Raw genomic sequence first — 10114 nt, forward strand, 5'->3', positions numbered from 1 at the left:
TACAGACATGGAGATGTCTTAGCTGACTCGAGCGTGGACCTATTAGAGAATAGCTCACACTGAATTGACCCATAAAGAGACACTACAAGGAAATCTTACAGATAGTATCAATAGGAAATGTTTCTTATTATCTGGGTGTGTCTTTCCTTAGACCTGACGTTGTCATATAGACCTGTGCTTTGGAAGGCTTGCTTTGATTGTATACCTTGTCTACCTGAAACATAGAGACTCGTAGATATACTTTTGGGAATGTCCTAAGGACTTAAGCCTAGTGTGACAAGCTGAAGGAATTCGTCAATCTCTGCAAGAGATAAGGTTATCCGTAGCTTGGTGAAACCGGGATGACAACTAAGAGACTCAAGAATCTATGCATAGTAAAGGAGTCATGAGATGACCTGCTCTTTAGAGTTCGTAAATGAAGATTTCCTGTTTCGGATAAGGTTATCACATGGCAACCAAATAGGTATCACAGGTTTATCATTCGATGAACTCAACTAGCTCTGTGACAATAAGTTATTGCTAGTGCTCTGTGTTGTCATTACATGATTAGGCTTAATGGGCCCAAGCCCATTTATGTCAGTGGCTATGTTGGGCTTGATGGGTCGCACACAATCACCTTAAGTTGTCTGGAATTCTAGCATATGTGATTTGGGCCCAATAAGGGATAATGGGTCTAAGTTGGTATAGCCCATATATTGGGTCAATAGAGGGTAGGTGGCATCATGGGCCAAGTTGGACTTGATCCATAATTTAACCTAAATAAGATAAATGTTAAACTAATAAAATTAATTTGAATTCTAATTTGGAATTTTGAATTGGAAATTTGAATTTAAATAAAAATGATTTGAATTCTAATTTTGAATTTAGAATTTGAAATTTGAATTTAAAAAAATTAATTTAAATTCTAATTTTGAATTTAAAATTTAAATTTAAATATAGTCAATAAATTAGATTTAATAAGATGGAGAAAATAAAGGAAACCAATCAATTAGATTGATTGATCAAAATTAAGGAAACCAATTAATTAAATTAATTGATTAAAATTAGGGAAACCAATCAATTGGATTGATTGGATAAAATTAAAAAAATTACCTAATTAGACTGGCATACAATGAGGGCACTGATTTGACCTAGTCTTAGGTTAATAACGCGCCACACATATATAGCCCTTTTTCTTCCTTAGTTTTGTAATTATTTCTTCTCTAATTTTCTCCATTGAAACCCTAGCCAACATACACATCAGTGTGGGGGCTATCTCTCCCTCTTTTGAAATAACCAAAGGCATCACTCACTCTCTGTTCTTCTCTTAAGTCTAGTAACCTCCATTGATGGACATTGGGCATTCGAAAAAATGTCATTATCTTACAAGACAACAAGGTGGTGTGGATTTCCGTTGGAGGACTTGTGTTCTTCAAGTCTGAAGAATTGATCAAGAACGCATCTGATCAGGAACAATTATACGAACAAAAGTATCAACTTTAAACCCCTAAAATTTTATTGCATGATTCATGGGTTGAACATGCTTGATGGGGGGCAAAGGTTGTTTCTTCTGCATAAAATTTTAATTTTTCCCCTTTTTATGCTAATGGCTTACGAGAGGCTACTTACAGATATTGTCTGTGCTTTGCCTCCGTTTTATGAAACTACATTGGTTAGGAAGGATAAGGGTCTTCAAGTGAGGTCTCAAACAATTAGCCAGAATCTTCGTAGCAGTTTTGAAGATGACATTGCAAAGACTGATTGGTCTTAACTTTTTAATAGAGTCTGGATTATCTACTTTGGGGATAAGGAAAAGAAGTGATTTATTAATAGGCCTAATACGAGCAGGTTTAGCAAAGATTTGCTTAATTAGCCTGCAAACCGAGCTGCCATTAGTGTTCCACTAGGAGCGGAAGAAGATTTCTTGCAAACCATTTGGGCCAAGAGCCTTGAAGGGATTCATACTAAATAAAACTTCTTTGATTTCCAGATCAGAAGAGGCAGAATGTAGCTGATGGAAAGAGGGGCTATAATTTTTGGGAAGCAACCTACTAAAGGAAAGGGAGTGAAGGGAATCCCCTTTTCCTTATAAACTTTCTCGAAAAAACTAACAATCATATGTTTGAGAGTTTTAGGTTCACCTATCCAAGTATCATTCTCATCCATGAGAGCAAGAATTTTGTTCTTGCGTCTCCTGGCCACAGTCACAGAGTGATAAAACTTAGTATTTTTATCACCATTAACCAACCACTCATTCCTAGAACGTTGAAATCAAATCAATTCTTCCGGTATGTAGATTAAATTCAGCTCATCCCAAAGCTTCCTTTGAAGAACTTCCAAGGTATTGTTCGGATGCTGCTGCAGCTCCTTATCAATACCAATGATACAAGGATGGAGGCAAAATTTCCTATGAAGATGAGCTTTAAAGTAGATGTTGTGCCAAGCTGTAGCTTTATGCTAGAATCTGACATTAGCTATGTCCCAAGGAGTATTTTGGTTCCAACAGTCTTGCACCACATCCTCAAAACCTTCGCAGGAGATCCAATAAGCCAGGAAGTGAAATACCTTGTTGTTAGGAACAATTATTTCTCCTCTACCTTCCTATACTAGCAAGGGTCTGTGTTCGGAGCAGAAAAAAGGAAGATGGAAAACAAATATGTCTGGAAAAGTGTTAATCCATGAATCATTGACTAGAGCATGATCAAGTCTTTCTTAGAGTCTGTTTCTTTTCCATGTAAAATTAGGACCCTTATAGCCAATGTCTATGAGAATGCAAAAATTGATACACTCACGGAATTCCATCATGCTTCCTTCACATATAGCTCCACCTTCCTCTTTCTCATTAGCATTACTAATAGAATTAAAGTCCTTTATTATAAGCCAAGTACCAACCACCGAGGCATTAAAGGAATTAATTCCTTCCCAAAGGTATCTTCTATCCACACGTCTGGGAGAGCCATAAACAAAGGTAGTAAGCTCTGTAACGATGGAGTGTATCCATCTCAAAGAAGCATGTGTGAACTGACGATTATTCCCCAAGATGGCAACATCCACAGAGGACTGGTCCCATAAGATGTAATTCACAGGTTCTCTAATGGTGTTTTTCTCACACACAAGATACACACACAATTCTCTGAATATACCTCTATTATATTACTGATTCTACCAAGCCACTTTACAAGAGTTACAATGAGCTATTTATAAGCAATAGCAAATGATTAAGAATAATAATGACCAACTTAGGAAATCTAAACACAATAATTTGTCCACTAACAAATACCTAGGGACACACCTCTTCACCATAAACCTTTCATTTTCTATTTATTTTAATTACTTTATCTATTAAAGTTTAAACCCAACAAAACTCCCCCTTAAACTTTAATATCTCTACCGTCCTTCATTCCCATCTTCTTCTTGCAATTCTCAAACAACAATGTCGGCAGGGGCTTTGTGAAAATATCTCCAACTTGATCTCGGCTTGCCACATGACTGAGCTCCACCTTTCCTTCTTTTACTTGATCCTGGATGAAATGGAATCTGACATCAATATGCTTACTTCTTTCATGATTGACCGGGTTCTTTGCTAACTCGATCGCTGATCTGTTGTCAACTCGAATCTCGGTTGGGACGACTTGCTCTTGCTCCAGCTTGCTTAGTAAATTCCTCAGCCATATTGCATGGGAAACACACCAAGATGCCGCAACATACTCGGCTTCACGTGTAGACAGGGTCACAATGGGTTCCTTCTTCGACACCCAAGTAAACGTCGTGTTTCCCATGAAGAACACATAGCCAGTCGTGCTCTTCCTGTCATCCACATCTCCACACCAGTCACTATCCGAGTAGCCTGTTAGCTTGTACTTGTTTGACTTTGAATAATGAAGTCCTTGCGAAATTGTTCCTTGAACATATCTTAAAATCCTCTTTGCCGCCTTCCAATGAGTATAGCTCGGCTCTTCCATAAATCGGTTTATTATTCCAACACTCAGACATAGATCTGGTCTCGTACATGTCAAGTACCTCAGACTTCCAACTAGACTACGATAAACACTCGGATCTACCTTTTCTCCTCCATCATATCTTGAAAGTTTAACGTCGGGTTCCATAGGGGTTGAAACCGGGTTGCAATCACTCATTTTGAACTTCTCTAAAATTCCTTTTGCATAGGCTTCTTGAGAGACGAAGATCCCGGATTTTTCTTGTCTGACCTCCAGACCAAGAAAGTACCTCATCAGACCGAGATCCTTCATCTCGAACTCCTTCGTCATTTTCTTCTTAAAATCTTGAATCATTCCTTCATCATTACCCAGGAAAATCAGATCATCAACATATAGAGCAACAAGTAGAATTTTACCTCCTTTCTTCTTTATGTAGAGCGCGTGGTCATACGGACATTGTTCAAGTCCATCCTTCTTGAAGTAATTGTCAATTCTCGTGTTCCAGGCTCTTGGGGCCTGCTTCAACCCATACAAAGCTTTCTTCAGTCTCAACACTTTTCTTTCTTGTCCGGCTTTCATGAATCCCGGAGGTTGTTCCAGATACACCTCCTCCTCGAGTACTCCATTTCAGAATGCCGACTTCACGTCCATCTGATAGATCGGCCATCCAAACTGGGCTGCTTGAGAAAATAACAGCCTGATTGTCTCCATTCTTGCTGCGGGAGCGAACACCTCGTCATAGTCAACGCCGGCCTTCTGCCTATACCCTTTCGCCACCAGTCGGGCTTTGTATCTTTCGATCTCCCCCTTAGCGTTCATTTTCTTCTTGTACACCCATTTCACACCAATGGGCCGACTTCCTTTAGGAAGCTCGGCTAACTCCCATGTCTTGTTCTTTTCTATAGCTTTAATCTCTTCCTCTATGGCTGATTTCCATTTCTCATCTCGGATTGCCTCTTCAAAGCTCACTTCTTCAGAATCTGCCAACAAACATACCAAGTGTGCTTCACTGGTGGACATAAAGATCTTGTAGACTCCTCATCCTTGGTTGTCTCAACTCTTCTTCACTATCAGAATCATTTGGATTTTCTGAAATGCGGGTCGAGGGTTGTCCGACCTCAATTGATCTAATTCCGGGTTCCACATTCACCTCGGATGGACTACTCCAGTCCCAAGCATCTTCTTCATTCACCTTCACATCTCGGCTAACCATCACCCTTTTACTGACGGGATCCAACAACTTATATCCCTTAGTCTTCTCATCATAACCAATGAACACAAACTTCTTGCTTTTATCTTCTAGCTATGTCCTCAACTGATCCAGTATGTGTACATATGCAACACTACCAAAGACCTTAAAGTGACCCACTGAGGGCTTCAAACCACTCCATGCTTCCTGCGGAGTCTTGTCATTCAAACTTGAATGTGCACATCTGTTCTGCACGTACACTGCACATTGTACGGCCTCTCCCCAAAACTCCTTTGGCATGTTCTTTGTCTTCAACATGGATCAGACCATATCCAGGATAGTCCGATTCTTTCTCTCAGCTACTCCATTCTGTTGGGGCGAGTACGGTTCGGTCAGGAACCGCCTTATCCCATGTTCTTCACAATACTTCTTGAAAGCTGTCGACACGTACTCCCCACCTCGGTCTGAACGGACCGATTTGATGTATCTTCTAGTTGTATTTTCAATCATCACTTTAAACCTCTTAAAGGTATCCAGCACCTCGGATTTTTCTTTCAGAAAATAAACCCAAGTCTTACGACTAAATTCATCAATAAAGGAGACAAAATACCTTTTTTCACTGAAGGACCCCGGAGTTATGGGTCCACACAGGTCGGTATGTATCAACTCTAGAGGCTGCTTAGCTCGGTATCTTGCCATCCTTGGGAACGGGCTCCTCGCATGTTTTCCCAATACGCAGTCTTCACAAAATTTTCCTTCAGAGTTAATCTTTGGTAGTCCCACTACCATGTTTTTCTTCATCATCTCGGTCAGACCACCGTAATGAAGGTGTCCAAACCGTCAATGCCGAAGAGACATCTTATCCTCCACCTCGGCTTGCAGACAACCGACCTCCATGCTCCTCAAACTCAACTTGTACATTCTGTTCTTCTCCATCTGAACTCGGGCTATCAGACACCCTTGTTTGTCTTTCAATAGTAGAACTCGGTCTGTCATTAGAACCGAGTAGCCCTTTTCCATCAACTGTCCAATGCTCAAAATATTGCTTTTGAGCTCAGGCACGTAATACACGTCCCGAACTGTACCAACTCGTCCATCCTTTTACAAGAAACAGATTGTACCTCGGCTCTTTACATCAATTTTGGACGCGTCTCCAAAAGAGACATGTCCGGCTTCCACCGTTTTCAACTCCTTGAACAGATGTTTGTAACCACACATGTGATTATTGGCACCAGTATCCAAATACCACTCCGACTCATCCTTTGAACTTGTTTCGCCATGGGCTAGCATAATAACTCCTCCATCTCTTATTTCTTCTTCTGCAGCGAGGTTTAAAGTCTCGTCAATTATTCTTTCTTCTCGGCAATCCTTAGCGAAATGCCCAACTCGGCCACAGTTGTAGCATCTGTCCGAGTTACAGTCCTTTGAGTAGTGACCATATTCGCCACACTTATAACATTCTATATTACTGTGATTCGACCACCGGCCTCTTCCACTTCGGCCATGTCCTCTTCCTCTCCGGTTTTGCTGACTCGGCTCAGTTCTTTCTTCATTTCTCACCTCATGACCTCGGCCACGACCACCTTGGCCATATCCACGTCTAGCTCGTCCACGACCTCTACCTCGGACGTTCTGAGAATAGAGCGCCTTCTCATCCTTAATGGTTGCTTTTGTCTGGAGTGCTTGCTCCAGCGACTCCTCCTTATTCTTCTTCTTGCGCTGCTCATGCGCCTCAAGGGAACCTGCTAGCTCGTCAACAGAGAGCGTAGACAAGTCCTTGGACTCCTCGATTGCACACACCATGTTCTCGAAGTCGTCTGTCAACGACCTCAGAATCTTTTCTGCTACTCTGGAGTCGGCCAACGCCTCTCCATTCCTCTTCAACTGGTTCACAACGGTCTGAACCCGGGTGATGAAATCCGACACTCCTTCGGCCTCCTTCATTTTCATCCCCTCCAACTCTCCTCGAAGATTTTGAAGTCTGACCTGCTTCACACAGTTAGCACCTCGGTAGACCGTCTCCAATAAGTCCCAGGCCTCCTTAGCCGTTGTTGCACCTCCAATCTTCTCAATACCACCACACTCTTCAACAACTTGAAGCATCATAAACAGTGCCGCTGCATCCTTCGATCTTGACAAACTCAACTGCTTGAGTTGGTTTGCTGAGTATCCTTCTGTTGTTTCAGGTTCTACGAACCCATTTTGCACCAAATTCCAACTATCATATGCTCTTAGGAGAGCCTTCATTTGGATGCTCCAATTCTCATAGTTGCCCTTTTTCAGGCGGGGCACTGGCAGACCATTACTCACACCTTCCATTGATATCAAGCTCTGATACCAATTTGTAATTCACAGGTCGTCTAATGGTGTTTTCTCACACACAAGATACACACACAATTCTCTGAATATACCTCTATTATATTACTGATTCTACCAAGCCACTTTACAAGAGTTAGAATGAGCTATTTATAAGCAATAGCAAATGATTAAGAATAATAATGACCAACTTAGGAAATCTAAATACAATAATTTGTCCACTAACAAATACCTAGGGACACACCTCTTCACTATAAACCTTTCTTTTTCTATTTATTTTAATTACTTTATTTATTAAAGTTTAAACCCAACATAAGACCCATATGCCTCTTGAGAACCCAATTGCATCATTAATATGGTAACCACTTAACCCAAGTTATTTTACACGTCTAACGACTGTTGCACCACTTATACGGACCTCTGTTAACACTAGAACCTTAATGTCATAATTCCTACTCTTATCTTTAATAAGTAAGATGAAACCTTTCTTATTGGCCCCACGACAATTCCACGTACAGAAATTCATGGACATTATCAATAAGTAAAAAGGGGAAAGGAGAAAAGTGTACTTACTGAGAGGCATACAAGTCCCTTGTAGCAAATTTTCATCAGCTTCCCTAACAAGATCTGGATTTTCTTGGGAGAATCTTCATAGGAACTCAACAGCATCAGGTGGTTTCTTGATAGGAGTAGTATCTTCCTCTTGCATTAAAATTTCCTTGTTAGCTTATGTGGCAATACCTGAAGATGGGTCCTTATCAGTAGAAGCCATTAGGTCAGGCCCTTATTGTTTTGAACCAATTATCTTGCGTTGACCATTATGTCCTCCAACTTTATTTTTTTGTTCTATACTAAACACTTTTGAATTTGTCAAATGTAGACTTCCTTTTCCATGTGAAGAATTCCCCAAGGAATTTTTCCTGTTCTGCATGTTGCCACTGTTGGCTTTGGTATTCATCTTCATGTCTACCACCTTCCCTTTACCTTTATGATCTCCTGCTTTCGTAGCTGATTAGGATTGTATAGTTATGCTTTTTGCATGCGACGCAGCAAGGTTTACCGTTGATGACCGCCAATTAGTCGCCGGAGCTATGGAAGGCTCTTTCCTCCTAGCCGCCATTGATTTCGGCACTGGTTTAGCTTTTTGACCTTTGGTACTTATTTTCACCACCATCCAAGCCCCAAAAGTGGACTTATCAGCTTTATTTTTCTCCTCTATACCAACATCTTCACTTTTCCCAACTTTCTTATTGTTACTATCAGGCCCAGTAACACCATTTGCCTCATCAGTGCTCTTATTATAAGAGGGACCAATGTTCTCTTTTGTGTAGTCTAAGCCTCCATCACAAGCCTGCTTGCGGTGACCATATCTCCCACAAGCAAAGCATATGAGGTGTAAACCCTTATAGCCAACGTTCAAAATGACTTCCTCGTTATGGATATAGTCCCAAATTTTGAACTGGAAACGAAACTCCTTCCTAAGTCTACTTCTACACATATCCTAGCAAATCTTGCTTTATCAGTGTCGCCGTCTCCATCTTCCTTTCTCTTGAATAAGATGCAATCTTCTTTCCCATCAACTTTATGATCAGCGCATGTCTTCATTTTTTGAAGTCTTCCTTGTGCTGCCTCCTAGATAAGACATAGGAGGGACATAGAGGATCATCAACTCCACCAAGGTGCATCTCATTATCTAAGTCTTCTTCCTCTTCCTTCTTTTTTGGTTTGAACATCCAATCTTCTTCTTCACTATCATAAACATTACCCTATCCATTTAGACAGAGGACTTTATCTAAGTATGAGACTACCTTCCTTCCTTCAATAGCACTGGTGCCTCTTTCTGAGACTGTTTTAGGTACACTACCTTCCACCCCAGCTTGACCCTCACACGTAACATGGTCCAACATTTCATCATCGATTGTCTCATTGTTTAGTTCCCCTGGTTCTTTCGACTTCTTTACACTTCGAGCTAAGGCGTCTTCTTCCTCAGTCGAAGGACCTCTCTCGAGGACACGAATTGTTTTCCCCTGTTCCATTTTATAGCCACTTTTCTTTACTAAGGAAGACATGAAAGGAATCTTTCTAGGCCACCAGTTATCTTCCCCTATTCAATTTTATAACCACTTGTCTTTAGTGAACAACACTACTTCTTTAACTTATACTTCTTCTTTTTTCTAGTCCGAGGGTTTCTCCTCTGGTAGTAGATTCATTAGCAAAATGGACCGACTTGCCATATTTGAAACACACCTTTTTATTAAAACCGATAAGGGCCTTTATGGATCTTTCCACATACCTGACATTTAGACCAAGGGATTTTACTTTTATCAGTTTTCCTTTTATTGCCTTTCCCTTTAAACTTGTCATCAGATTTCTTAGCTTGCCATTTCTCTCCCTTGTTGTTATAGAGCCTAAGCCCAAATTGATAAGACTATAATCAAATCTATTCATTCCGTATCTCATTGTTGGGTAGTATAGCTCAGATGATCAAGATCGTTCTCAGGGAACAATTGTTTTAATTTCTTTTCTTGGTTCTATTCCTTAATTCTTGGATTGTAGTAATCTCACTTTTAAACTAAAGAATTGAATGAAATTGATTTTGTAATTAAAATTGGATTAACAAATAGAACTAAAATGGTTAAGTACAAAATATCAACAATGAAAAGATTCTCGAATTCTCAATTCATGGACTTCC

The 10114-nt window shown here is 40.4% G+C and overlaps 1 protein-coding gene across 1 annotated transcript; it reads right to left on the bottom strand.

Annotated features, from left to right (window-relative positions):
- Positions 1–3350: 3350 nt before the first annotated feature.
- Positions 3351–4496, bottom strand: LOC133301809 (uncharacterized mitochondrial protein AtMg00810-like). Its single transcript, XM_061501503.1, has one exon. The coding sequence runs from the start codon at positions 4494–4496 to the stop codon at positions 3351–3353; it is 1146 nt and encodes a 381-aa protein (XP_061357487.1).
- Between the last annotated feature and the right edge of the window lie 5618 nt (positions 4497–10114).

Source organism: Gastrolobium bilobum, unplaced genomic scaffold (assembly GCF_033153095.1).
Source record: "Gastrolobium bilobum isolate Gb01-03AN ecotype WA unplaced genomic scaffold, APGP_CSIRO_Gbil_v1 utg5528, whole genome shotgun sequence".
In the NCBI taxonomy this organism is placed as follows: Eukaryota; Viridiplantae; Streptophyta; class Magnoliopsida; order Fabales; family Fabaceae; genus Gastrolobium; species Gastrolobium bilobum.